At 55.7% G+C, this 27,484-nt stretch overlaps 3 protein-coding genes across 7 annotated transcripts; all 3 read right to left on the bottom strand.

Moving 5' to 3' along the window:
- Nucleotides 1-322: 322 nt before the first annotated feature.
- PCYT2 (phosphate cytidylyltransferase 2, ethanolamine) lies at nucleotides 323-10,190 on the bottom strand. 2 transcript variants are annotated; one of them, XM_063409313.1, is made up of 13 exons: nucleotides 10,069-10,190; nucleotides 9,566-9,654; nucleotides 8,640-8,801; nucleotides 6,805-6,871; nucleotides 6,254-6,338; nucleotides 5,189-5,233; nucleotides 3,781-3,919; nucleotides 3,114-3,196; nucleotides 2,854-2,931; nucleotides 2,168-2,233; nucleotides 1,856-1,921; nucleotides 1,354-1,442; nucleotides 323-704 (listed from the first exon to the last, which is right to left on the bottom strand). In XM_063409313.1, the coding sequence occupies exons 1-13, from the start codon at nucleotides 10,152-10,154 to the stop codon at nucleotides 614-616; spliced, it is 1,146 nt and encodes a 381-aa protein (XP_063265383.1). In that variant the 5' UTR covers nucleotides 10,155-10,190; the 3' UTR covers nucleotides 323-613. The 2 variants fall into 2 exon arrangements, with proteins under 2 accessions (XP_063265383.1, XP_063265384.1); XM_063409314.1 differs by lacking the exon at nucleotides 5,189-5,233.
- A 6-nt stretch (nucleotides 10,191-10,196) lies between these two features.
- On the bottom strand, nucleotides 10,197-22,342 carry SIRT7 (sirtuin 7). Of its 4 annotated transcripts, none has more exons than XM_063409309.1 (13): nucleotides 22,167-22,324; nucleotides 18,434-18,495; nucleotides 17,953-18,348; nucleotides 14,217-14,504; nucleotides 14,004-14,141; nucleotides 13,443-13,547; nucleotides 12,483-12,553; nucleotides 12,314-12,386; nucleotides 11,764-11,862; nucleotides 11,048-11,284; nucleotides 10,724-10,804; nucleotides 10,492-10,598; nucleotides 10,197-10,407 (listed from the first exon to the last, which is right to left on the bottom strand). In XM_063409309.1, the coding sequence occupies exons 2-13, from the start codon at nucleotides 18,467-18,469 to the stop codon at nucleotides 10,197-10,199; spliced, it is 1,842 nt and encodes a 613-aa protein (XP_063265379.1). In that variant the 5' UTR covers nucleotides 18,470-18,495; nucleotides 22,167-22,324. The 4 variants fall into 4 exon arrangements, 3 of the variants coding, with proteins under 3 accessions (XP_063265379.1, XP_063265381.1, XP_063265382.1); XM_063409311.1 differs by lacking the exon at nucleotides 22,167-22,324 and adding an exon at nucleotides 21,717-22,114; XM_063409312.1 differs by lacking the exon at nucleotides 22,167-22,324 and adding an exon at nucleotides 19,181-19,412.
- A 1,516-nt stretch (nucleotides 22,343-23,858) lies between these two features.
- On the bottom strand, nucleotides 23,859-26,994 carry PYCR1 (pyrroline-5-carboxylate reductase 1). The gene is made up of 7 exons (XM_063409145.1): nucleotides 26,837-26,994; nucleotides 26,657-26,727; nucleotides 26,382-26,561; nucleotides 25,563-25,784; nucleotides 25,002-25,094; nucleotides 24,454-24,617; nucleotides 23,859-24,359 (listed from the first exon to the last, which is right to left on the bottom strand). The coding sequence occupies exons 1-7, from the start codon at nucleotides 26,901-26,903 to the stop codon at nucleotides 24,209-24,211; spliced, it is 948 nt and encodes a 315-aa protein (XP_063265215.1). The 5' UTR covers nucleotides 26,904-26,994; the 3' UTR covers nucleotides 23,859-24,208.
- Between the last annotated feature and the right edge of the window lie 490 nt (nucleotides 26,995-27,484).

The following is a 27,484-nucleotide window of genomic DNA, read 5'->3' as shown; positions in this document are numbered from 1 at the left end:
TGGGGCAGCAACGGATTTACCTTCACCCAGCTCAACCCAGACCAGCTCTGGGTCTGTGCGGGGCAGGGGCTAAGAAGAGGCAGCACCTCTGGCATCCAGCCCCTTGTTCCTAAGCAAAAGCTGCAGGAGGAACCACATGAGCCTGGTCTTGTCCCCAAGGCTGCTCTCACTGTGTCCAGCCACCCACACCACTGCCCAAGCAGCTGCTCTGGAATGCAGCCCCCAGTCAGGACAGCCGAGGCTAGCAGGGCAAGGGGGCATGGGCAGCTCCTCCACTTCCTTCCTACTAAGAGCCAGAAATGGCAGAAGGTAAAAGCACATCAACATGTTAAAACATTAGTTATAATTAAAACCTTTTTTTTCTTTTTTTTTGTCAGATCTCCTCCTGGGTAAAGGGATGGGGACTGATTAACGGAGATAAAACTAGGCAGCGGAATCCCAACTCGTTACATCTGCATAATTAGTGCAGGAGCTAGGACAGCAGAGGGTAGGACAGCACGTCCTGCGTGCCAGCAGTGCTGCCCCCCTTCAGGGGTCCTTTCCTGAAGAGCAGTTGCTCTACCAGAGGGTGAAGTTACAGCACTCTGTGGCTCATACATCCACACTCTGCAGCCTAGTGCTTCTCCTCCTCCAGCCTTCTCATGGCCTCCAGCACTGCCAGCTCTTTCGCTTCTTTCTTCTGGTTGCGAGCTTCAAACTCCAGCCTGCAAAAATCACACAATGCCATGAGATTCTCATTCATCCATACTTCTTGTAGACCAAAGCATCTGGAGCAGGAGAGCACTGCCTTCTCCTATGCTGCTCTGTTCTGAGAGCACTTCAGAAAGCCCCCAGGACCCCCAGACTCCTCCAGAGCCTCTCCCAGAGCTTTCCATGGCTGTTGCCAGCACTCTGCAGTCCTGGGACTCCCACACTGGTCTTTCTCCCTCTGTGGAAGAAGCTGCTATTCCATTCTTTGGCTGTCCTGGGTGTTGTAATACCAAAATCAAATTTATAACTGATGTGAGCCAAAGTGCTGAAAGTAAAGGACTCAGGCCTAAAAAACCAAAGCTCTGAAAGACATAACATGCTTTTTCCTCCAGGATACAGCAAAGGAATTTTATCATTAAAAGAGACAAACCAGTAAATGTGATGTGCAGCACATTCTGACACAGCACAGTTCAGCTGTTCCTTTCCCTGTACAGATTGGTACAACCACATTTACAGCCTGCCCAATCCATGAAAGAAAAAGGACAGGTTTGCCAACTCTATGCCTTTAGATAACACCTTCTCTCCCTATTTGGTCCCATTCTAGTCCCCAGACACTCTGGATGGAACAGTATGTGACAGAACTGGGAGACAAAGAAACCCAACCTGTTCTTGATGATTCTTTGCACAATTAGATCTGTGGTGAGATTGCTGCCACTGTCCACCAGCTGGAAGATGCCACGTTGCTTCGGTTCCTGCAAACAGACATAGCACTGGGCTATGAAAACACGTGGGACCTGTGTGTGCAGCTCAGTAGTGACAGGCAGGATGCACAGTGATCTCCTCACAGGCAGAACAAACACTTGCTGAACCAAAGCTCCACATACACAGGAGCTGCCCAGGACAGAGAGCAAAGCACACAGGATTTCTCACCCTGCCAAGACGGCATCAGAAACAGGCAGAGCAAAACAATGCCTGGAAGAGTGGAGCTGTTGGGAATGATTTACTGACTGCTCCACATAGCTGTCCTCAGGGGTGGATGAAAAGCTGCATCACCTGCCAAAGCTGTACCCAGGTAGCCTCATCTGCAATACACTTCCTCAGTCCAAGAACACAACCAGAGCCTGGCTCTGTCTATCAAATGCTGACAAAGGGCCTGGTACTTTACCTCATATGGATCAGAACCATCCTTGTCTGGCACCACCTCAGTCATCCCATGACAAACAAGTGTTACCTGGAGAAGGACACAAATGTCACTAACAAGATCCAAAAGATGACAGAGACATTTCCTGCCACTGCTCCCACTGAGCACAGTCTGGAGACCAGCAAAACCACCCTCCTGCAGCAGCCTGGCAATCCCAGGCTGAGCAGGACACTCCCTCCTTGCACGCCTGTGTTGTCCTGCACCAGGTTAGCTCCCCACACACATCACCCACCAGCATGTTCGTGTCCATCTGTATGTCCATCTGCAAGGACTCACCCTGAAGTGATCCAACAGATCAGCAGTGACAGCGTAGGGAGCTCCAATCACCACCTCTGAGACATACTAAAAAAGTAAACAGGTAGAGTCCAGATTTGAAAAAAATCCCCCAGAAAAAAAAACCAACCCCAAACCCAATCCCAAGCCAGGAGCCAGCTGCTTCTTAAAGAGACCTGAGCAGGTCACATGGCTATAGAATCAGAAGTTCAATTAAGGGAACAGAGAAGCGGGTTCAGCAGCAACTGCTTGTCACACAACAGCTTTTTGTTCCTCAATGGAATGTCCTTTCCGTGCATATGGAGCAAATCCAAAAGTTAATTGTTGCAGGCACACGTTTCTGTGGAGACCCACAATTTTGTCTCAGGCATTTATTTCCCTGCTGCAGGGCGCAGAGCTTCCTAGTGGCACATATCTGACTACACAGAGCCACACAGCTCCCTGCACAGCGTCCAGCTCTGTCACTGCTGGCAGAGCAGCTGGATGGGTCACCAGCTTGGATCAGCCAGGATGGCACAAGAGCCCAGCAGAGCCTTCCAAGAGTTCATCAGCAGCTCTGGCAGCCTCGAGTAATTCATCCTGCCTGTCCTCTCAGGGCACCCCAAGGAACTCATGCAAGATCACTGAGCACAAGTAAACACCACCGGGCGCCAGGCAATCTCTGGAACAGTGCAGAGACACCCACTCACCCTGCAGGCCAGGACACTGAGGGTTCGCTCATGGATGTTCATGATGGGATAGTTCTTCCCTTTGTAGCGATTCACCTCCTACAGCAAAGCACCAGGCACAGTCAAAAGAGAGACAGAGCAACTCCTTTCCCTCTTGCTGTCTCCCAAAATGAAATTCCCGTATTGGCCAATACATCCCTGTCCTGTCTCCCGAAGCACAGCCTGCCTGGCTCAGAGAACAGGCCCAAGCTGCTCTGCCTTTGCACAGGTTCTACACGGACCTGATCGAAATGCAGCCCAGCAATGATATAGGGTTTCTCTGCCAACTGGTGAACCTTCTCCAGGAAATCCACATGACCAACATCTGCAGAGCTGTTTAAGGAATTGAAGCGCACATGGAAAACAGACGAAGGGAGACAGAAATAGAGTCACTCAGAAATGACAGTGGGAGACAAGAATCCCTAGGATTTTATTCTTGCACTACTAATTGCCTATTTCCAAGAACAGTTGCTGCCTCCCTCCTCAGGTTCTACCAGTTGTGGGCAAAAGCCAGAGACTTTTTCAGCTCCACCTTACATGGACTCAGCTTTGTCTCTATCCAGAATTTCTACTTATTCCAGAGCTTCTAGCAAAAAGCCTCAAAGCCTGCCCCAGGAGCTGCATGTCAGCTCCAGATGCTATGGCAGCCAGTCTTCACCACAATAGGGTGTTGTGAGTACCCCTCTGTCTTCCTGAAATCCAACAGCCACAGATCACAGAGGAGCTATAGCTTCTATCTCAGCATCCTGTGACTAAGAAACTGCCAGGAAGAACTCTCTCCTGACTCCTCCCTCACATGCAGCTAACAGAAAAGGAAAAAAAAAATGAGGCAAATATCCAGTCTGGTGCCTCCCAACATGAGAACATCAAACAAAGACCACTGCTGCAACCAAAGAGAGTCAAGGATACGGAACAGGTCGAAGGCTCCAGCCACATAGATGATGGTGTCTCCTGGCTGTGGCTCCTTCCCTGATGCAAACTGGATGATCTTCTGGGATGTCTGCAGGAACTGTGAGACGCCAGTCCAGGGACTGTGACCTTTGGGCCCCTGTGGAAACATACACCAGACACAGCTTCTTTTCAGGCTCTGTGAGGGGGTTTGGACAACACAGAGCACAGGGCTGGGCAACCTGCTCAGCTGAATTCACTTGCAACTGTAACAACTCCCAGCACCTTGGACTTTCTACATTCCTGGCATCAAGTATTTAGGCAATTTCACAAAAGCCCTTTATGCTCTGTCTAAATCATTGCCTCAGCAGTCAGCTCAGGAGATGCCAAGAGAAGAGCTCAGGAAGGAAGAAGACAACAGGGCAGGTTTGAATCTCCATGAGAAGCAAGATGTGTTCAGGGAGACAACATGAGACCAACCTACACTCTGCCAAGCCTCAGGGCACCTGCCTGCCTCCTCAGCTCTGAGGGCAGAGCTCGCTCCCCACCATGTGGTAGCTGTGCAAACAGCCACCAAGTCCCCTGCTGTGCTGCCCAAAGCTGCTCCACAGGACTTGGCAGGACACAGACACTGCAGCTGAGGCCAGAGCAGGCCCTGCAAAGGGCAGCACGCAGACGGCTCAGCTGTCAGGGTCACGTAGGGTATCCAGTGCCCTGATCCATTCTACCCAGATCCAAGCCCCAGGAAACAGCCATGCTGGAGCAATATGCTCCAAAACACCTACTCAAAACCCCCCAAATAGTGGAGAACTAAGGATGATGCAGACAGGTCAGCAAATCCCCTGTGAGTAAAAAAGACTTGCTCGAGCTGCTGGTGCAGCTCATTAAGCAGGGACAATCCAGCTGCCAAGGAAATAAACAGGGCTGATGGCTCTTTCGAGGCAGTGCAAGCCACAGGCTGGACCTGGCAGCTGGAACACCAAGAGAGCTCCACTGCCCTCGAGCTCTGCAACATAGTGTGGCCACGCACCTGCTGTGTCCACACCTCCCAGACCTAATACAACACCTTCCAAACAACACAAGCACTAAGAGGAGTATCCACAGAGGCTGTCCCCAGGCTGGAACCATGTGCACTTAGGACCTAAGGGAAGTGGCAGGAAGGAATTTGCAAGCAAGGAAGGAACCCAGCACAGGCTCAGTGGGGACAGCAGCCCTGTGCTCCCACTGCAGGACAGCTCATGCACTGCCCTGTGCCACACCTGCCCATCACACCCACTGCAGGCGCCGCCACACGGGACAGCAGACGTTCACTGAAACATTACTGCTACATGTGGGAGGACAAACAAGCCTGCAACAGGCCAGAAAGCACACTGGGAATCCTTCTCAGGCAGGACAACAACCAGACGTCCACGACCAGAACTCACATTACCTTCCCAAAGTTGTCAGTGTGCTTCCGATAGTCTAGGTCCTCATCCTGAAGGGAGATAAAGAGTCAAAATGTTTAAGCACTTGCACAGCTCATCCAACCAAGATATGCTTGTGTGTGGGAAGTGCTGGGAAGGCCAGGCTCAAAATGCACACCAGGGATCCAGGGCACTGAATGCTGACAAACTAGTTAATACCTAAACCAGAGTCCTACCCCAGCATGAGTCACAGGAAATGTGTCCTTATCTGATCCCAGCTTGGCACCACCAGCAAAGGTGGTTCTTGCCCAACTTGCAGCCCCAAGAGTGCTGCACAGCTGCATCCTCCCTCAGCCTGGCAAGCCCCTGACAGGACAACATCCCTTCTCCTGCCAAAGACCCTCACGAGAGGCAGGCTTCGGTATCTGCAGCAGCCAGCAGCACCGGGCAGATCTCCTTGTGAAGTCACGTTACAGCTAAGCCAATTTAACAGCTCAGCACACCAAAACATCTCCCTCTGTCCCTGAATGTGCCTGTGGGTCACTTGTTTCTGCAGTTATCCAGGTGATTTTATTCACAGATTCCTTCATTACTCAGTAAATTCAACTCATTACCTGACATAAAACCACTTTTTTGAGACTACTTTTCCCTGGTTAGGTTAGCTCCCAACCAGAGAGTGAGCTGAGGAGACTCAAGAAAGGTCTGATCAGACTAGAGACAACAGAAGGCAGAAGCATGAAGCTCAGTGGGAAGGGAGAGGAGTTTCCAACTCTGGCAGCACCTGGCTGACAGATCAATGTGCCCACACTGTGTTGTTTCACCCTGGAAGGAGTCATGGGCTTGCCTGCAGTTCTCCTAACATCCCCGAGGCCCACACTGAGCACGAGGCATCTGAGTCTTTGTCCCATCACACTGTGACCTCAGACATGTTGAAGCAAACATAAGCAGGTTGTTTTGCTGCCTGTTCTCCATGCACCTGGCAGCCAGGCCTAGGAGCTCCACTCCTCAGCCCTCCTCCTTTTAGGGCAGCAGAAGGGAAGAGCTGGCACATGCCCTGGACTGCACCTCCCACCCGAAGCCCTCTGACTCACTATGTTGCTGTGGTGAGCCTTAGTCATGAGCAGCATGCGGCCAACAAGGTCAGTGGTGGACACGCCTTGGGTGCGTTTGCATTCCCTGCGGGAGAAAGCAAAGGATGAAGCAGAAGCCACAAGAGCTTACAGCTCTGCCTTCCACCATTACCACAGGAACGCCTGTGGACACCTGATAAATCCAAACCAGGGCTGTCCTAAGGAAGTCTTCCTTCCCAAGTATAGCATTTATTTGCAGAGTCTCTGCATCATCCTCATGCTGCAGCAACCGCTCGTGGGAACACTTCCCTCACTCAGACTTCCCAACAGAGCCAGCTCTTGGTGAGGCTTTAAAACCAGAACCAACATCTGCCAGGAACCAGACAGCCCCACTGGGCAGGACTGCCCCACTTCGCTGAAGCCAAAACGCTGTGAGCAACTGAAGCCCTGACACACGGCCAAATTCAGGTGTGACCTGAATGGTGGTATGTGTCATCTGACTTCCCTTCAAGACACAAATTTCCAGAAACTCTGCCCAAAACAAGATTAATAGGTAAGCAGCAAGAAGTTACCTGTATCGCCCTGCTGTCTTTACTTCCTCATAGGTGTCCTTGCCATCGATAGTTAAGGTGATGTCATCTGCAGAGAGAGAAAAGCTTCAGAACTGTACCCTCTCTGCACAAAAGCAGCAGCTGTGCAGGTCCCACACACCTAGAGCCAGACTGGAACTCTGCAATCCAAATCGCTGTGCATACACAGGGGACATGTCCTGTGCCCCACAAAAATGTCAGGGGTTTTAAGACTACTGTGTCTGTCGAGACAAGGATATTCCTGGATACTAAACACCGTTACCCATCTGGTCCACTGCTGGGTGCCCTGCAGCAGCAGGGACAGCTGATTATTGTCTGAATGACAATAAACAAGCACTATCTGTATCAATGTTAAAAAGAGTAAAAAACTTTTAGCTCTTCTGGGACTGGATTTAACCCTTGATTCATGTTACAAGTTTTCAGTCAGTGAAACAGTTCATCCAATGGAAAGTTCTTCCTCTCAATGATTGCACTTCCACAGTGACATTCAACAACCCTTCTACAGAGGGTTCATCTCTGGCACATGGCTCCCAACTCTCTGCAAAAACACCTCTCACATACTTTTGGTGATGATACAAAGCACTCACAAGCAAAAGCTAAGTTGGTTTCCCTTTGCCAAAACAGTCAGAGGGCAGCCCATGAGTGTGCCCACACAGTGGGGTGCCTCAGTCCTGCTCAGTTCTCCTAAAACCCCCACTCTTCCCCCAGAGCACAGGAACAGGAGGGCATACACTGCCAGCACAACTTGGCATGCCACGAGAGGCACAAACAGCAGGGTTGCCATCACCTTCTCAGGTAAGCTCAGCTATTTCCAAACTCAGCTTTTGCACAAACACAACCTGGCAATGCTGCCAGTGCAGGCTGTTGCTCAGGAGAAGCAGGGAGTGACGTGGCACAGGGGATGAATGCAAGCAGCGGGAGCAGAGGCCACGAGCTCTCCTCTACTGTCATAACCCCTCACCAAGCCCTGTACAGGGTCACGTACACCAAACACGTCCAGGGCAGCCAATGAAGTTAATGAGGAATTTGATAACCATGCCATCCACGTGAAGAAAGCATATTTATCTTCTAAAGATTAAGGATTTATTTACACCTAGTGAAATACTTGGCTTATCAATAGCAGGTGGCTGGGATCAGATGAGAGATACGCTAAATGAGTGCAAAGACTACTCCTGGTCAAACTAACAAAATTCCTTCAGAGGGGCAGGGGAGGAAGGGCTGAGGCTTAATGAGCTTTGGCAGCAGCCCAGAAAGGGACAGAGTCCCAGAGCAAGAACATTTCCTTAGAACACTGCAGGAACTGTAGCAAGTCTCTCTTCAGCAACTGTACACCAAAAAGTGTTCACACTAAGAACTAGGTCTCTGGCGACACAGTCAGCTGAGCCACTGAACAGCTTATCAGCTGGATAAAGAGAGAAGCTTTTCAGATCTAACCTTGTCCCAGGATAAGAAGATATAAACATGACTGTATTTCTGCTTGCTTTCCTTTTCAATAGTGTTTTTCACACTTAAGTTTTACAAATGGCTTTCCCCTTTGCACAAGTTTCTGCTGGTGCTATGGGGCAACTTCGGGATAATTTTAAATGACACATTTCACTTTTGTAAGTTAAAACCAAGGGTCCTGGCCACTCTCAAGATTTTGAGCATGCTGACATGTTTCTCCAGACTACGAGACCAGAAGCAGCTGTGCTGCCCAGTGCAGGTATTGAGAAGGCAGAGCTCTACACACAGCAGGAATCCCTGACCCCTGCACCAGCCAGGGCACTGCTCAGTTTGCTGCAGGGCACCTGGAGCACACTGCCCTGAACACCACTCACCCCCATGCACGCAGAAGTCACAGCTGTACTTGTCCAGGGTTTCCAGTGTGGTGACATAAGGAGCTCCAGGAGCAATCTCATCCACCCACTTGATGGCCTGCACCATTTTGTACCTCTCCTCCTGTGTAAACACGGGGGGACCCTTGTGCTTGGCAATCTCCTCTGGGGGAGAAACAAAATTCCAGTTAGAAGCATGTCCTGCAGCTACAGTGACTCTCACTCATTTCATAGGCAGGCGAACGTCACTGCAGGCTTATCCTCAGCTTTGGATCAGTCTGTGGTAGCAAAGGAAGCCCCAGATAGATCAGAAAGTATTTTGATTCAGTTGCATTTTCTAAGCATTGAACAAGGGCCCTGGAATTCACTTAGAGGGCAAAAGGTCTCAGTATTTCCCTGTACCCATATACTTCTTCCTGAGGGGATGAGCTGGGCCTCCTGGCATTCCTCTAGGAGAAATTTCCCTCTTAAACAGTAACTTCATACTACACCTGGTTCATACTGGAAATTCTGCATCCATAAACCCATTTAAAATACATCTTCACATGTCAGAACTTGTTTCTGGCACTTAACTTCCAGATGGCCTTGAAATGAGTTTTCTCCACAAGTAACTTGTTCTGGAACCTAAGTTTTGCAGCTCCTACTAGCAAAAGCAGACTGATTTTCAGCTGTTTCAACTGTTTTCATAGCACAGAACGCAGATTAACCCTCAGAGCCTGCAAGATCTGACTCATCTAATCCTGAGTCCAAAAGTGTGACAGGGGTAACTCTACTACCAGAGAAGGGACATTTTTCTCTTGCAGTTTACTGATCCTGGAGCAGATGCAGGATGAAGCCCGACCTCATCAGGAACTCTTGGTTCTCCTGGGGCTAATGCTGCTGGGGAATTTGAGGGGCTGCAGGAGATGAAACCTGGTAAAGCCTCTTACCATCCGTGTGGACCCCAACGATCAGGTAATCGCCCATGGCCCGAGCCTGGCGCAGCTGGTTCGAGTGGCCATAGTGCACCATGTCATAGCTGCAAAGAGAAGGGCCGGGTCAGCCCGGGCACACCGGGACGCTTCCGTGGAAGCTGCGGGCAATCGCGGGGCTGAAGGTCTCTCTGTGCCGGCCACCAGGGCCCGCAGCAGCGCTCCCTCCCACCGCACTGAGCCAGCCCCGGTGCCACAGGGCTCGGCAGGTGCCGGCTGTGGCGCGGGTGAACGGACCGGCCCCACCGGCGCCCGTTAGCGGCCGAGCCCAAGGGCGCCCCCGGCTCCGGAGCGGCCCCGTTCGCTGCCGCTCGCCCGGCGCTCCGAGGCAGCTCTGCGCGGAGAGCGCCGCTCTCCCGCGGCCCGGGCGGTGACAGAGGAGGCGGAGGCACCAGCGTAGCCAACACGGTTTATTTCTGCGGCGCCACGACATCACCCGGCCCCGCGCCCGCCCCACTCACCATCCATCGCACCAGACGCGCACGGGCCGGTGGCCGCCGCCGCCCGCCGCGGCCCCGCCGCCGCCCGCCGCCCCGTTGCGCAGCATGGCCGCGCTGTCACCGGCGCCCCGCCCCGCCCCGCCCCGCGCTCAGCGGCTCTTCCTGCGCCGGGCGCCCTTGGCGCAGCCGCGGCCGAGCCACCCCCCGGGCCGCCCGGCCGCCGCCTCCGCCCGCTCCCGGGGCTGCTCCTGCTGCCGGGGCTCCTCCCGCTCCCAGGGCGGCGCCACCGGTTTCCGCGAGTGCGTGGCCTCCTCCCCGGGGCGCAGCGGCTCGGCCAGCGCGAAGATGGGGTCCCGCGCCCTGCGGAAGGAAGGAGAGGGCGGCGGTGGGCGCTGGAGGCGGCCCGGGCCGGGGCTCCCACCGCACAGGGCCCGGGCCGCTCACCGGTCGTAGCGCGGGATTTCCAGCCCCAGCTCCGCCATCAGCAGCCGCATCACGTCGTCGCAGCGGCCGTGCAGCTTCAGAGCGGCCAGGTCGTCCTTCGGGGTCCACTGCGAGCGACAGCAGAGCCGGCTGCAGGCAGCTCCCCGCGGCGGCGACGGGGGCTCCTGCCCGGGGCCCGGCCCCACACATCCGCAGCCCCTTGGCTCGCCCAGCCCCAAGGGCTTTATCTCACCTGCAGGTTCACAATATACAGCTTGGGCCGGCGTGTGGGGGGCTTGCTCATGCACCAGAGCCGTGGGTATTTTTTCAAAACCTGCCACAAAGCACAGAGGATCAGCACAGCCACAGGCACATGCAGCCGTGAACCGTATCAGCGAGAGGAAAAGGAATGTATTACCAGGAGGGGAAAGAGGGAGGAAGAGAGACTATCACAGATGTTGGGCGAATCCTGACACCAGAGTTTACAGTTGTCTGTTTGGGAGGAGACTGCTCAGCACCAAGGTGTATCACCAAGAGGGAATGCTGCTAACAATCTTCACCGAGTCTCTAAAGTTACCTTTAAGCTGGAACCCAGACAAAGAATCACATCTGCTTTGCTTGCAGCTTCTGTTGCTGCTTCCCAGTTCAGGGGCTGTCTCAATGTCCCCTTCTCCCCAAAGTGGACGATTGTATCTCTCAACTGTGCCCCACACTTGTGGCACATCCTGCCCGTGTGATGCCTGTGCAGGGCTGTGCGCTCCGTCACATCAAACACTCGCACGTACTCTCTGTTGGGTGTGCAGCAAGTGCAGACCTGGTGCAGGATGAAAGCAGAAACCCCGTCACATCATCAGCATCCCTGCCACGAGAGGCCAGGAGCAAGCTTCTTCTCTTGGAAGAAAAGCATTATTGGGGACAACACGGAAGTTGCAGACAGAAGCATCAGGGATCAGACGCTAATTTGGAAAACCTCAGGGTTTTTTTTGAAAACTAGCAAGTAAAGCCACAGGCAGCCTTTGGCTACATGCTGGGAGGGATTTCAGAGAAGGGCTGAGGATGAGACGTCAGAAGCAAAAGGCTCCAGCACGTACAGAGGAAGAGCTACAGAGTTGGTATTTCTAAGAGTTTGGTACTTTCTAAGTAGTTCACCCCAAACCTGACGGTCTGAAGACAGGAACTGCACACAGGCTGAGCCCTTGTACTAATTCCTTCTGAGTTAGTGGCAGATGAAGAGTTTACATTCTCTTTTTGTGAGTCACTTAACACTGACTTTTTCCTGCTCTGGCCACTCACCTCTATGTACATATTCCCGTGAAGCTCAGATATTGCAGCTCGGGGTAACCCGCTCCGCAGGTGCAGCCCATCACAGTTCTGAGACACCACATGCTGCACCTGCAAGGGAACAAAACCCTGAGCTCCTACACATCACACAGGTGTCCCTCCGAGCAGGTGCCGTGCATGTCCCAAACCACACCAACAGCCTGTACATCAGAGCAGGACCCACGGGGGAAAAGCACGGTAAACAGACCTTTGTGAAAGCTAAATGGAAAGCCTCCTCCTGCTAAACAGAACATTTCTAGGGTTGGCTGATTTGTGACCAGTTCCCCAGACCAGCCTCACCAGGTACAAATACAACATGTTAAAGAAAAGGCACCGGGGGAAAACCTGCCACAGCTGCAGCTTGCAGCTCATGAGGAAGGCTTGGACACATTTTCCTACATGGATATGCAACCTCTTGAGCCAAAAATGCAGTCATGCAAATTCTGAAAATCTTTCTCTTCCCTGCTGGGTTTATCATTCTTAGGCAGAGGAACATGAGTGAAGTGAGGAAAAAATATCTTACCAGGTTGTGCTTGTGCAGGCAGGCAATGCTCATATGAGTGAGTGTGGGCTCTGCCTCACTCAGGTCTGCAGCTCTGACAAGCAGCAAGCAGGGGAAAAAAAGTTGGAATTGTCATTAACCTCTTCCAGTATCAGCTTTCTGTCACACAGTTCAGAACTGGGCTCCTCACCTGATGCTCCTGCCCTTCTGCAGCAGTGTCCAAATGCCGTTGGGGCCTCTGTAGTCTGGGATCGAAGCCGCCTGTCACCAGGAGAGAAAACCAGGCCTGATGGGGCGGCGTTGTCACAGCCCTTGCACACAAACACAGCCCAGGCCCACCCAGGACAACCACAGACACCTCCATCCATGGCTGCTTTTTCATTCACTCCAAGTTTTCCAGCATAGCTGTCCCCTAAACACAGGGAAACCTCCTCATATGTTTTCTCTCTCTCTTCTACGTTTCAGCTCCCATTTTCAGCTCTAGTTTTACCTTTCTCCAATTTTACCATTAAGGAATCCCTCCAGAACTCTTTTTCATCCTTGGTACTTCCCATTTCCTACACAGAACTTCATTCTTGAGCCTTTTCTTATTTTCCCTAGACTGTTTCTGGCACCTCATACTCAGCATCTTTAGCAAACATTGAGGTGGCATGAACGCTCAGCCCCCTGCCCTGAGTCATGCTCCATTTCAGCAAAGAATGGAGTGACAGAGCTCACATGAAGGTGGCAGATGTCATATTAGAAGCAGAACCAGACTGCTGCTTTGCCCCAGGCTGCTGCAACAAAACAATTCTCAAACTGCTGTTTATAAGTTCCAATAATCCCCAGCCGTCTCTGCATGTCTGATAGCAGATATAACATTCCTGAGCTAACTGGCTTGAGGTTTGACACCAAGTCATTGAAGAGAGCCTTGAGTGAGACAAGAGCAGTGTCCTCCTGCTCAGGCTGTGCATCCTGCACGCATTCAGAGGCAATGCAGCTGCAGGATCTCCTGGGCAGTAGGAATGGGCCCAGGATACAGCCTGGAAACTGCTGGCCGCAGGACTCCTGCAGCATGCCAGGCTCATCACACATGTGCTGTGGTCACTGACAGCCCACACCACACGGCCACAGCCCTGCAGGGGCTGCAGCTGCTGCCCCCCAGACCCACCGTGCTGATCCCAGCGCCGGTGTAGATGACGAGGTGCCTGGCGCTCCGCACAGCTGCTGCCAGCTCGGCCACCTTCCTTTTCAGCTCCTCTGGTTCATCACACACCTGCAAAACACACCTCAGCAGGTTCACACGGGTCAGAGATACACTGCACCACCCAGGCAGAAAGAGCGGGGATCTCCCCAAAAGTTTGAAGATGGGCTTGGGCCAACTAGGAAAAGCAACACAAACACAACATCAACAGTGGTTTCCAAATGAAAAGGACATGGGCATTGTTCACGGAAGGATCACGGGAAAGAGCTTCCCAGAGTCCAGACGCTGCTGATCCCCGCTCGTGGGAGGCCTGGCAGCACGGCGGACCGGACACAAACACGGGCAGTCCCCGGGCCGCAGGCGCGTTCCCGGTACTGGGGCACAGCGCTTGTTCACCGAGGCCTGCTGCGGCTGCAGAACTCGGCAGCAGCCGGCCCGGCGGCCTCCGCCCGCCTCTCCGCGGCCGGGCCCGCTCCCTTCCAGCACCCACTCGGCCTCCCCGCTCCCGCCGCCGCCGCCGCCGCCCACCTCCTCCTGCCGCCGCCGCAGCCGCTCGCGCCGCTTGCGGCGCCGCTCCAGCTCCCTGACGATGTCCTCGCTCTCATTCAGCACCTGGCACTCCTCGGGGCTCCGCTCCGCCGGCGGCTTTCTCCAGATGCGGGATACCTGCCCGGTGCACACGCGTGGTCACGGCGGCCCGTAGCGACGAGGTGGAACGGGTCGGGCGGCGCCGTACCGTACCTGTCTCCGGCGGTCCCGCTGCTCCTCCTGCTGCAGGATCTCGGCGCGCGCCGCCGCTTTCCGCTCGGAGCGGCTCAGGCTGCCGCCCGCCGCCATCGCCCCGGAACCGCCGCGCCTCCGCCGCCACCGGGCTCGGCTCCGCCGCTTCCGCCTTCCGGCCAGAGCGCGCGCGCCGCTTCCGGCACCGCCCCCCGCGCGGCAGCGCCCCCTGGCGGCGGGCGGCCCCCCAAGGACGCGCAGGCGGCGGCTGTTGAAGCGGTTTATTGTCGCGTACAAAGGCGGCGGACACTGTACAGAATAAATAACGGCAATAACTTAGCAATAAATACCGCCTGCACCGAGCCCGGAGCCCTCTGGGTGACCCTTCTGTCCGCCAGCCCCGGCTCCGGCCGGGAGCGACTGTACACAATTCACAAGATACACAAATCCCGGGGGTGCCGGGGGCGCTCCCCAGCCGGGCTGGCGCAGGAGCCCTCCCCAGCGCCCCGGAACGGCACCAGGAAAAGGAGAAAGGGAACACGACACCCTTCACAGCAGGAAACCAAACGGACGAGCACCTCAGGAACAAGAACTGTCACATTCCAGAACACTATATACGAGAGAGAGGTCAGCGTGACGGCTCGGACAAGGGTCGCCTCGCAGGGGCACGGGAAGCCAGCTGGCAGGGCACAGCATCCCCCGGAGCCAGGCGGAGACTCCTTGGACACTGCAGAAATACATCACTCGGGGTCCTACACTTCACTGAGAACAAAACCAAAACCACAGGGAAGCAACACTGGGGACCGCGGCCTCGCTGACACCCAGCCTGGCACCCGCAGGGCTTGCTCAGCACGGTGGCACCCTTCTGTCACGGCCTGCTCTTCCCTACACGACCTGTCCTCACTGAATACACAGGCCACTGGAAGCAGACCCGGGCTCCGAGCAAGGAGGGACAGTGCAGGCGAGGAGGAACGAGCTCTGGTGCAGTCAGCACTGCTGCCAGCCCTGTCACGCCTCGCGGCCGAGCAGCGCCAGCCCCTGACCCGCGGCAGCACGGCTGCCACGGACTGCACACTCCTGCCACAGAGCACAACGAAAAGCAAACTCTCCGTGGCTGAAGGGTATTGTTGCCTGCTGTGTTGATGGGGCTCTCCTCACACCAGAGGCCCCAGCTGTGGAACTGATCCTAACCAGCCCTATACACACCTTGCCCGCTCCTCCAGCCCAGATCAGGACTCAGCTGTGTTCCGAAGGGCTCTGGCTGATTCAGTCTCAGGCTGGGTCTAGGAGGGACAGGGTTGGGAATGACATCCCATGACAACTGGATGCCTCTGTGTTCTGTAAAATCTCACTTCTTTCAGTCACCACACAACCAGCTGGAAGACCAGAGCCTGCTGAGTGCTGTGCAGTGTGTGGCCTGTGTGGTGAATGGCTGGGAGTGGCACATCAGACACTTTGGCTGAGAGAAGAGAAAGTCCAGGGCCAGAAGGGGGAAGTCTGGAGCCAATGTTCTAACCTGCTCCTCCTTTGGGAAGTTTACTGGGAAAAACGTCCCAAACAACTCCTTATCAATCAAAGCAAAGCTGATCTCCTCCAGCAGGAAATATCCATCAACTACCTGCTCCTCTCCTGCCACACTGCAGCTTTTCTCAGACTGACCTCATCCTCCACTCAGGGGACAGCAGCATCAGTTCAGCAATGAGAAACATCCCCAAAATCTATCCAGGATAGCCATACCTCCCCAAGAGCCTGTGGCTTCACTTGTATTATCCCAATCTGCCCCCTCCACTCAGATCTTCAGCAGCCAGGAGATCACACGGGCTTTCCCCTCATGTCCTGCTTCTCTAAAACTCAGTAAATCAGCTCAAATCTTTGGGAAGGGGACAGGGGAGTCAAAGTGTTTGTGGGAACGGAGCCTAGCCACAAACAGCTTCTCAGCTGCACCACAGCTGTGAGTCTGAACACTCTTCTAACCCCCCTGGGCAGAAGCTGCCCCAGGAAGGACAGTGATCCTGCCACAGCTCACTGGCCAGCAATGTGTAGACACAGGGACTAGCCTGTCCCATGTTGCCTTTCTTGCTGCAGACTTGCTCCTCTTGTTCAGGTGAGGTATGAGCACAACACAGGTTCTGACCACAGGATCTAATTCCAGAGCTAAATCCCACCAGTCTTCTCCTAAACCTGGACAAGTCTCCCTCATGTTACTTCTCTGACAGGTTTGCTGCAGGAAGCAAAGTGCAGCGTTTTTCCTCTCCAGATTACCGAGCTAACCTGGTGTTGGCTGCTCAGCAGGAGCTGCCTGGGCTCCCGCTCCACACCTCTGGGCACACGTCACTACCTCGCTGCACCAGCCAGCCATTCTTCAAAAAGAGCAGCACCTTTGCCTGTGCACCAGAACCTATCTGGAGAGATTCCAACTCAGTCTCTGAGTGGAGTTTAGGCAAAACGACAACAGTGTGAAATGACAGCACATGGCAAAGGCACCAGCACACCACAGTGCCACACGAGAGCTTGGGTAGCAGAGTGCCCAACACAAGGGGACACGACAGAAACTAGCAAGGTCAAGAATAAGTCACTTTTGGTACAATTGCAAAAAGATATCAAACAGGACTTGCCTCTTTTTTTGTCTTTTTCTAAGTTTTATAAATAAAGTCTGATAACTCTTTATAAAAACTAACCTCAGAGCCACAAACAGTTTGCGGGAGGTTCATGAGAAACTTTAAAATTATTTATTTATTAACTTTTAACTAGCAAAGTCTCTGAGAATATTTCCCCACTCATATGGTCAAATATTCTCGCCTTCTCAGGTAAAAAAGCTGACTATAAATACGCTCTCTCTTCTGTCCAATTTTAAACTTAGATAATTTTATAACTCTTAAAATGATGTTTCTCTCTTTAAATAAAGGACTATTTAACCACATAAACTGGTTGTGTAAACCATCACACTAGAGACACTTGATACCCTCAAAACATGGGAACAACTAGTGATTTTGGTCTTGTTCAGTGCAACACATTAGGCACAAAACCGGCCTGCAGTCAACACAGTACCACTGCTCCCTTCTCCCCTCCCAGGGTGCTGGGCCCTGCGGGGCCTCAGGACCACAGCGGCAGGACACAGCAGCATCGTCCTTCCACCACTGCCAGTTTACACAGCTAACGTCATGGACGTCTGAGGGAAACCCACGGTTAGGGCACAGAGGCACACCTAGAAAGGAATAGAAACCTATAACACAGAACACCCCAACTGTAACTACAGGTACCAAAGGAGACAAAAGCAGCAGGTTCAGGCGCTGAGATGCACCACCTGGAAGTCATGAAATAAAGCCTTTGGAAGTGACCAAAAATTAGGGTTCCCAGCCCCCAGGAAGAAAGCTTTCCTCGGGCCACCCCTCCACCCTTCTGTCAGCCTCGCTGCACAGATTTTCTTTGGGTAGAAAACCAAAATCCCAGTCTGTCCCCAGGGCACCCGAGGGCTACAGACTGCTGGGTGGGAAGCTCTGTCTGCACAGGACAAGGGATGCATCACCACTGCTCATACCAATCTGGACACAACAAAATAAACTGGAGCGATCAGCGGGCCAGTCCTGGGCCAAGTCTGAGGAACCCGGACCCATGTGGGGAGGGCTTGTGCTTTGGGGATTCCAGGCTGGTTTTGTGCCTAACTGCCCTGCACAGACAAGCTCAGGCAACGCTCGCTTCACTAAGACCGGGCGTCCGTTTTGGATTTCACTATTGTGATGACACTAGTAGTAGCAACCTTGCCAGGGACGAGGGGCCCCATACTGGATGTGAGAGGCCCCCGTGCAGGGGTCACAGGGCTCCGGGCCACGGTTCTGGCGAAGTTCTGGAGAGCCTCGTATTTGGAGCGCAGAGCATCGAGTTCCATTTTCATGCTGGCGTTCTCTGAGGCCAGCTTCTCCACTTCTTGCTGCAGCTCTGCCTTCTGCTTCTCCAGTTCCTCCTTCTGGGTAACACGCTTCACTCTGCAGCTGGCTGCGTAACCCCGGTTCTTCAGCGTGCGCCGACGCTGCTTCAGCTGGATGATCTCCTCTTTCGACAGGCCCCGTAGATGCTGGTTCAGCTCTCGCACAGACATGGTCACCAGCTCCTCGTCTGTCAAGCTGGTCCCATTCTCGCCTGGCTCCCTCTTCACCTGGGAGAGAAGGCAGCACACACTTGTGAAACCTGAGATGGACGCCCACACCCATCCCTGTACCCCTCTCCTCCACCTACATTACCTTCAAGGCCTTGTTTCCTTTGTTGGGGGTCGTCATAACACGACAGCCTAGTCAGCTGGGTTCTGAAAGGGAAGGAAAGTCAAATTAGCACCTGGGACACGGCAGAGCCCACGGCGTTCGTCTGGCAGGGTCCAGCAGCAGTGCTCCATGGTGCTCCAAATCCTGGTCATCCCCACCGTGGAAGACACTCAACAAGCAGCCAGCTGAGCTGGACTCACAAGGAGCAGACTGTGTCCCTGAGCAGAAACTGCTGCCCTTCCACACCTCTGCTCCCATGGAGACTTTGTGGCAATGCTGGTTTTTTGTTTATGGTGGGGGGAAATCAAAAAACTAGGAGGAGTCAGAATACTTGGAAGCCACATTTTTAAAAACAGCCTTGCAAGCAGCAGGTAGGGTCCACAGCATGTCTGCTCCAGGCCAGTCAGGCTGACTCAGCAGGCTGGCACTCTACACCACTTGCTCCCAGCCTCATCCTTGTCACTACCAAGCAGGGGAGGTTACCTTAACCCGCCCTTCCAAATGTGCCCAAGCACAGCTCAGAAGCTCCCCAATCCTACCAGACCCCAGATGCCCTCAAGGATGCAGCCTCTATGGTTCAATAAGACATAACCCTGAGCAAGGGGTACAGGGCAAGCCTTGGACACACTGGAATTCCATCACAAATTTGGGCTGATGCCTCAGCAGCCTTCACCTCTCCCAGTCACACAAAACTGACCCCAGTTGTAGGTCTTTTCTATGAGAAAGTACCTGTCAATCCCTGGCATGCCAGGGCCCAGAAACACCTTCTTCCTCCTTATCTTCAGAGCCAAGGTGTGCTCATAAGAAAACAAAGACTAAAGGTGCTGAAAAACAGAGCAGAGCAGACTCCTTCCCTGCCATGGAAGACAAGACTTCAGAACTGGTAAGAGCAATTCCCAGACCTGCTTTACAGAGACTTATACCCACTTTCCTGTTCTTTCCCCACATACCTCCTGCCCTCGGGCTTTCCAGTTCTGACTGCTAATACACTGCCCAGGGAATTGATGCACACAGATATTATGTGACATAACACATGTGTCAAACAGCCCAAACTCCGCTCCCCTCTTCACCCAGACTGCACCCACTCAGCCCTGGCCAGTATTCCTGTGCAGCCTACAGGTGCCTCTGCCCCTTTCATCTTGCAGGTGTCAAACAACAATTTTGTTTGCCCCTGCCCTAATCCCAGCAGGACTGATGTCCAGTTACAGACCAGAACCAAATGCACACATCAGCAAATATGACTTTGTGCCCTTCCAGCAGCTGTGGCCACAGGCTCCCTACAGTGCATCTACGACCTATGGGAGGTGAACAGGACTAGCAGTCCCCAGAACACCACCAGAGATATTCCTGAAGCCTGCAGCCTGCCAGGAGCCAGGCTATTTATATATACCTAGAGGACAATGCTCCTTCCAACAAGATGTCTGCTACACCCGACCACACTGGCATAGGCAGTCACTTGCTGCCCAAGGAAGGCAGCTGCAATGAGGCAGGACAGGCAGCAGAGGAGCAACTGCTGCACAAAATCAGTTCTTCCCTCCTGCCCAGATTGCTGTTTATTCCTTCTGTTCCTACCTGGTAAACAACAAATCTGCTGGGAAAAGGGGAGAGGAAAGGGAATAGCTGGAGAGACCAATGTGCATGCCCCTGCAGCACTTCCATGCCCCATCCTCTTGCAAGTGGAAGGCATCAGGGGCAGGTATGGTCAGTGGGCCCACAGGAGTTAGCTTGCCCTGTGGCACTAAAGAATTTACAGCTGCTTGGCAAGCACACAGGCTGCCTTCATTACAGCAGACCCAGGAGGAAACAAACAGGGCACATGCATGCTGCATCAGGCAGGGCACTGGGAAGACTGCTCCTCAGCAGGCTGGGGAATGGCTGGTGCTGGCAGAGCTAGACACAGCAGAGGCAGCTACTCATTCCTGCCTCTGCACTCTCTGACACAACACCCTCTCAGGCAGCAGCCTCCCACAACAGCCATCAGAGCTGCAACAGGACTGTCCCCAAAAACCTGGTGATCCCACCTCTCTGAGGTGCAGCAACACACAAGGCAGTCAGTAGAATGGGAAGAACAACCCAAAGAGTTTCCTAGGTCGTGTTTTAACTGGGCTGTTTGGCAGGACACCCAGAGAACTGGCGACATATCAGAGACCAAACTTCGCCTCACTCTCCAGACTGCTGATGGATCAGCTTTTGATAGCTTCCTGAAGAAAGATCACACTGAAAAGTGCCAAACACTATGGCTGCAGTGAAGAAACTGCAGCCTCGACACATTTCCCCAGAGCTCAAAAGGCCTGAACTCAGCACAAGTACAGCCAATTCTCCCCTCAGCTCAGCGGCAGCACACAGGAACTGACAGCACCACACATGATCCAACACAGGCCCTTCTCCACAGTCCTGATGCAGAACCTTGCCACGAGCCCCGTGTAAACACGGTGACATCACCTGCTCCAGCACGGCAGAGCAAGGGCTGTGCTCCCCCAGGGGCTCCACAGCACTGGCAGGCACAGGAGTGTGGTTTGTCAGCAGAGACGGGGCACACTGCACAATAACACTCTCTTCCAGTATGGATTTCATACTCTATTTGCTTGCTGGCAAATTAGCTCACACAGTCTCATCCAGTGACTCCCCAAATTACCTGTGTAGCCAAGACAGTGCCTCTCCTGTGTTCCCCATCCTGGGTGTCCCCCTGGTGAGGCCATCCAACCCTGAGCACTTCCACAGCAATTTTTTCCTCAAGGAATCTGCCCACCCATCTGGTTTTACCTCTGCTCACGCTGCTAAAGCACAGGGCCAGCTCTGAGAGACTCCCTCCCACCCTTGGCAGTGCCCTCCGACCACACAGCTGGAGCCTCACACACCGCGGACAGCCAGAGCCGTCCCCAGCTGTGCACGGCGTGACCGACCCGTGCACAGCGCACACCGCAGACCCTCCGTGCGGGTCAGGCACCGCAGCCCGCTCCACTCCCGACACCGCAGCGCCGAGCACGGGGCAGCCCCTACGGAACAGGGGCAGAACCTCCCCCCGCGCGTCCGCCGCTGCCAAGGAGCCCGAGGACAAGGGACCGACTGCAGGCAGCGGGGCTGTCCTGCCTGCGGCCGAGCCTGCTCTGGGAACTGAGCGAGACGCCCCGATGGCTCCTCACCCTCCCGGCCCTCTCGTCCCCGGGAGAAGAATCACAGAGCACGGCGAACACCGGCGGCGGGGGGCGGCCGCCCGGCGGGAGGGAGGCCCGAGGCCACGCCGGGGGCCAGGTCGTAGCCGTACCGGCGGAGCCTGAGCGCCCGAAGGTGCGGCGGGGTTGAGAGGGGCAGCCTCGGCCTGAGGGCAGCCGGTCTGCAACACGATAGGGGCAGTCGGCAACCGCGGGAGGGAGGGGCCGGATGCGTCCGCGATGCCTGCGGGTGGACCCGGGAGGCGGCGGGCGGGGCCGGGCACAGGCCCCGGGCCAGCGCCCCGCGCACCTGTTGCTCGGCAGCTGAGCGGGACCCGGACACGGCGGGGCAGGGCGGGGCAGGGGCCGGGCGGCGCGACCGCGAAGCCCCGCCGTGAGTCAGCGACGGCGGCCCCGTTAAACACCTGCCGACCCCGCGGCGGACCCCGCCACCATCCCGGGCCCGCTGCGCCCGCCACGCCCCGGCCCGCCCCCGGGGACCGGCCCGCCCCGCCCCGGCCCGTGCCAGGGCCGCGCCCGCCCTCACAGCCGGTGGCGCTCACCTCCTGCCGGGGCCGCCGGGCCGGGCCGGGCCGGGCGGGGCGGGGAGGCCGCGCTGGGAGGGACCGGGACTCACGAGCCGCCGCCGCCGCCGCTCACGGACTCGTCACGTGATATTTGGGTCACGTGGCTCCATTCATGAAGCGCCCGGCGCAACCGCCCCGGGCCTTAAGGGGGCCGCGCGCTCCGGGGGCAGCGCGGGCCCGCCCGGCACGGCCCGGCACGGCCCGGCCCGGCCCGGCACGGCACGGCACGGCACGGCACGGCACGGCACGGCCCGGCACGGCCCGGCACGGCACGGCCCGGCCCGGCCCGGCACGGCACGGCGCGGCGCGGCACGGCACGGCACGGGCCCCGCTCCGCACGGCACGGCCCGGCACGGCACGGCACGGCACGGCACGGCACGGGCCCCGCTCCGCACGGCCCGGCACGGCACGGCACGGCACGGCACGGGCCCCGCTCCGCACGGCCCGGCACGGCACGGGCCCCGCTCCGCACGGCCCGGCACGGCACGGCCCGGCACGGCCCGGCACGGCACGGCCCGGCACGGCCCGGCACGGCACGGCCCGGCACGGCACGGCCCGGCACGGGCCCCGCTCCGCACGGCACGGGCCCCGCTCCGCACGGCACGGCCCGGCACGGCACGGCCCGGCACGGCACGGCCCGGCACGGACCCCGCTCCGCACGGCGCCGGCTCCTCCCGCCGCCGCGGTCCAGTTCCCGTCCCGGGGCGAGCGCTGCCGCTCCACCAAACTACTGGATCAGCCGCGGATCAGCTCCCGCCATCCCAGCAGCCACCGGCCTCCTGCCGCTGCACATGGCGCGTTAGGGTCACACCTCGCTGGCAGCCAAAAGCCTAACACTAAAAATACTTCACCATCACCAGCACCTCAGAGACAGCAGGCAAAGTAAAAACCCACTACCCCTTCATCTGTCAAACCACCCAAGCACGGCCAGCAGTAACGGAGGGGCAGTGAGAGATTATGGTTCTCCAAACCAGACTGAGCAGAGAGAAGGGGCGTCCACTGGAGAGAAAAAGAGCATGGTCTGATGTTCACACCACACATCTGAGTGATGGGAGAGGGACCTGGTCCATTCCGAGAGGTGATATTGGGCCCAGACCCTGATATACCATGCAGCATGGTGTTTGTGTGGCAGCATCTGCTCCAGCTAATAACAGCAGTGACGGGACATAAGCTCTGACAGCAGATGAAAGATCCAGAGAGGATTAAACCTTTGAAACCAAAAGTTCTGAAACATCTTATAAAAATTTTTCTGCATGGGACATCACAAACACTGCTTGAGTCCTGGAAGTACTCAAGGCTTCTGGAGAAATTATTTCCTTGACAAAGCTCTGATGAGAGTATCACCCCTGCCCAAGAAAACAGCAGTGCCAGGGACAGCCCACACCAACCCCACTACAGGTTAAAGACTCTCTGCTACAGCACTGCCCCACAGCTGCTGCAAGCCACAAGCCTGGTACAGGGGACACCAATATGCAGAGTGAGTGTTTTCCCTTGGACAAAATGGAATTAACACAGAGAACACTAATGGTTGTGGCTTAGGAATGGTATTCTCTGTACTAGCATTCCCACTGAAATACTCAAAACCAGATGCTGCTCACTCACTCCCTTCTTGTCCCTCTCCACCCGTGGCGGGCTGGAGAGAACTGGAGGCACAAAAGGTAAAGATCATGGTTTGCTATAACAACAATTTACTGGAAACAGTAATGAGATAAGAAAACAAATAATAACAGCAACAATATTAAAAAGAGAGTAGAAGAGAGGCGAAGGAGTCACACGCGATTGCTCACCATGCGCAAACACGATGTTACCCGCTCTTCAGCCAGAAGGGACCTCTTCTCCCCATCCCTCTTCAGCCCCTCTCCCCTGCCACAAAGCCTCCCCTTCCCCTTGCCCATGCACATGATGTGTAGAATAACCCGGGTCCTGGCCACGCCACTCCTGGCTACTGCAGAAATTAACCCTGTCCTGGCTGCAACCAGGACATTGACATTCAGCACTACCAGAATACAGCAGTCTGGTCAGTTCTTCTTGCTCTTGTTGGTAAACAGACTGACTTTGCTAGCAGATGCCACAGACAGGGAAGGAGACTCCAGCTTCACCTTGTCCAGCAAAGTTTTCTTTATGGCTGCTGGGGAAATCTTCTCTTGGTCTGCCAAATGCTGCAGCTCCCTACAATGGGATAGTGGGAGAGGAAGACATATAAAAAATGGAGATGGGGATGGGGCAAGTCTTGCAAGCTCTTTAGGACTTTGTAGGTGCCCACCTTGTCCGGATACAGGACGCCTCCACAGCATTGATGAGGAGAGAGCGAAAGCCACCACTCTCCAGGAAATGCAGGGCGTGGATGGTGGCTCCGCCAGGCGAGCAGACATTGTCCTTCAGCTGACCAGGATGCTGCTCAGATTCTAACAGCATTTTGGCAGCGCCCTGTAACAAGGAAACACCTGCCAGAGCTCTGACTGAGGAAGCCACTGTCACACAGTCCTGTTCTCTGCTGCACAGAGCAGCACCAACACTCACAACAGGCAGACCTGGGCTCCTGTAGGCTGCCAAAACACTTTTCAGAGCTGATGAAGCCTGCAAAGGAGCAGAGTTTCCCAGGCCCCAGCTCCCACACCACCACCAGTGCCAGCAGACTTCTGCGGGCACTTCCTACAGCTCCTCACCAGGAACATGTGTGCATTCAAACCAAACACATTCTTTAAAGTACATTCTGTGAGAGGACCAAGAACACTTCAAACTGTGATTTGTAGATTCCTCTGCACAGAGCAGGCACAGACTCAGATTTGGTATGCAGGAGGTAATACTGACCAGCAAAGCCTGTGCTCCGAGTCGAACCGCCAGCCTGCGGGGAAGGCCCATCTTTACTCCTCCATCTGCAAGAGCATCCAGGGCAGTGAATGCCTGAGACCAGAGAGAGGAAGAAGGTGACTGAAAGACTCTGCTCCAGGACTGGTAAGTCCCAGGCAGGAGAGAATCCAGGGCCTCAGGACTGTTCTGTGACTTCTATCATTTATAGACTTCACAAAAGCCTCCCCCTTTCCTTCATGGAATGCCATGTCAGGCTTCCCTCCCACTAGTTCCAGCTCAGAAGTGGGAGGAATAGGAGAAATTCAGCTTCTGCATCATGCAAACTACAGGCCCAAGTTTTGCAACATGAACACATGGTCACTGCACACTGGCTATGGACTTCAGGCTTATCTGACTCATAAAAATATTTTCCTGCTGTCCCAAACTGGACACCTGTCCCATTGCAAATGTGGGTGATGGAAAAAAAAAAAAAAAAGGCAAGCTGAAATTCCACAGACGTTATGGCAGGCAAAGCCAACTGCTCTCCCAAAGACTGCCACTAGCTGAGGAAACAGCACATACATACGCAGGGCCACTGCCACTGAGCCCCGTTACAGCATCGATGAGATCCTCTTCCACCTCGGTGCAGAAGCCCACACTGGCCATCAGTTGCTCCAAAAGCTTCCCATCTTCCACATCCGCATGAGTTCCAGTGGCATAGACTGTAGCACCTTCCCGGACTATCACAGGGGTGTTGGTCATGCACCTGATCACTTTTGGTGTGGGGCAGAAGGTAGAGAGTTTCTTAGGGAAGAAAATCATTGAAGACAGAAAGTAAGGAAAAAGGAAAGAAGGGGGAAAAACGAGCTTTAGTGCATATTTTTCATCAATGGACTGTGCAGAAAAGGACCCCCCAGGGGCAAGAACAACACAAGCAGAAGGAAAAGAGAGACCTGTGTATCTCAAATGCCGTGCTTTGAGCCACAGCAGCCCATCCATGAATGTGAAGTCTTCGTCAGTACCAGCAAAGCAGGAGCTGGGCAAAGCCAGGTTGGAAACAGTATCCCAAAGGCCTCAGTCCCACACCAACCCACAGATCTCCAAAACAGCTCCTGCAGACACTTCACATAAAATCTGCAGAAATTCTGGGGAGGTGACCCACTGTTGTTAAAAAAAAACAACATGATCAGACAGCACCTCATGTGAGGGAAGAGCTGGATAAAACCTCTAATAGCATTTGCTGATGAAGACAGGAAAAGGTGACCGAAAACAAGTTGGCTGCTGCTGTGTGACTTTAGTCCTGAGCAGCACAAGTAACATCAGTCCCTTGCATCGGCTCCTCGGGGTCAGAGAAACGGAACCAGCTCATGGCCGGCCCTGCACGGCCCGGTCCCCTCTCACCTTCTCGATGGAGCTGATGGTGACGCCAGCCGCGCAGGAGACCACGATGTGCCGGGCCTCGATGTCGGGGCCCACCTCCTCCAGGATGAAGGGGATGATGGGTGGCTTCACAGCCAGGAAGAGGACATCGCTGCTCTTCACCGTGTCCTTGTTGCTCACCGTGAAGTTCACTCCCATTTTCTGCACCGGTTTAGGGAGAAACGGGACCGCTCAGGCCCGGGACGGCCTGGGAGGGGAGAGCCGCCACCCGGTCCCCGCTACCCGGCCGCACTCACCCGCAGCCCGCTCACGGTGGGCAGGTCAGTGTCCGGGGAGCTCGCCGTGATCTTGTGCGCGGCCAGGACCCCTGCGAACGACACCGCGCGTCAGCCCGAGAGATCGGCACCATCCGCCCCGTGCCCACTTGCCGCCGTGAAGCCCCTGGCCAGGGCGAAGGCGAGCTGCCCCGCGCCCACCTGCCGCCGTGAAGCCCCTGGCCAGGGCGAAGGCGAGCTGCCCCGCGCCGATGAACCCCACACTCATGGCCGGTGCCGAGCGACCCCGCCGCACCGGCCCCGCCGCGTACACGTGGCCGCGCGCGCACGGAGGCGAGACCGCGCGGTGGGACGCGGGCGCGCAGCCAATCGGCGGGCTGGGGGGCGGGGCAGCGACGGCGCTCCACCAATCAGCGGGCGGGGGCGGGGCCAGCGGCGCAGCGCTCGCCAGCGATTGGGGCAACCGGCGCCCGGTGTTGCATCATTCGCCGCCTGCGGGGCCGCCGGCCGTGCCGCGCCGCGCCGCCAGGCGGCGCCGTGCCCCCGCCTGAGCCCTGCGGGCCGGGCCGGGCGCCCCCGGGCCGCTGCCCAGGCTGTGGCTGCAGCGCCGCCCCCGTGGGCGCGGCTGCCCCGGGCCGCCCTCCCTGCGGACAGCGGCGCTCCGCGGGCCGGAGCGCAGCGGGCGCCAGAAGGGACCCGGGGGCTTCGTGTGCTTGCTGTGCCTCCCTCTGCCAGTCCCCGGCACCCCTCCGCCTCGGCAGGCCCGGGACGCACCGGTGCCCGGTGCCGCCTCCCCGGGCGGGCCCGCACGCGACCCTGCGGGTCCTGCGGAGAGCGGCCCAGCGGCGC

This window comes from Prinia subflava, chromosome 12 (genome assembly GCF_021018805.1).
Source record: "Prinia subflava isolate CZ2003 ecotype Zambia chromosome 12, Cam_Psub_1.2, whole genome shotgun sequence".
In the NCBI taxonomy this organism is placed as follows: domain Eukaryota; kingdom Metazoa; phylum Chordata; class Aves; order Passeriformes; family Cisticolidae; genus Prinia; species Prinia subflava.
Note: the sequence above shows the minus strand (reverse complement) of the source record. Positions and strands in the feature narration are given on the sequence as shown.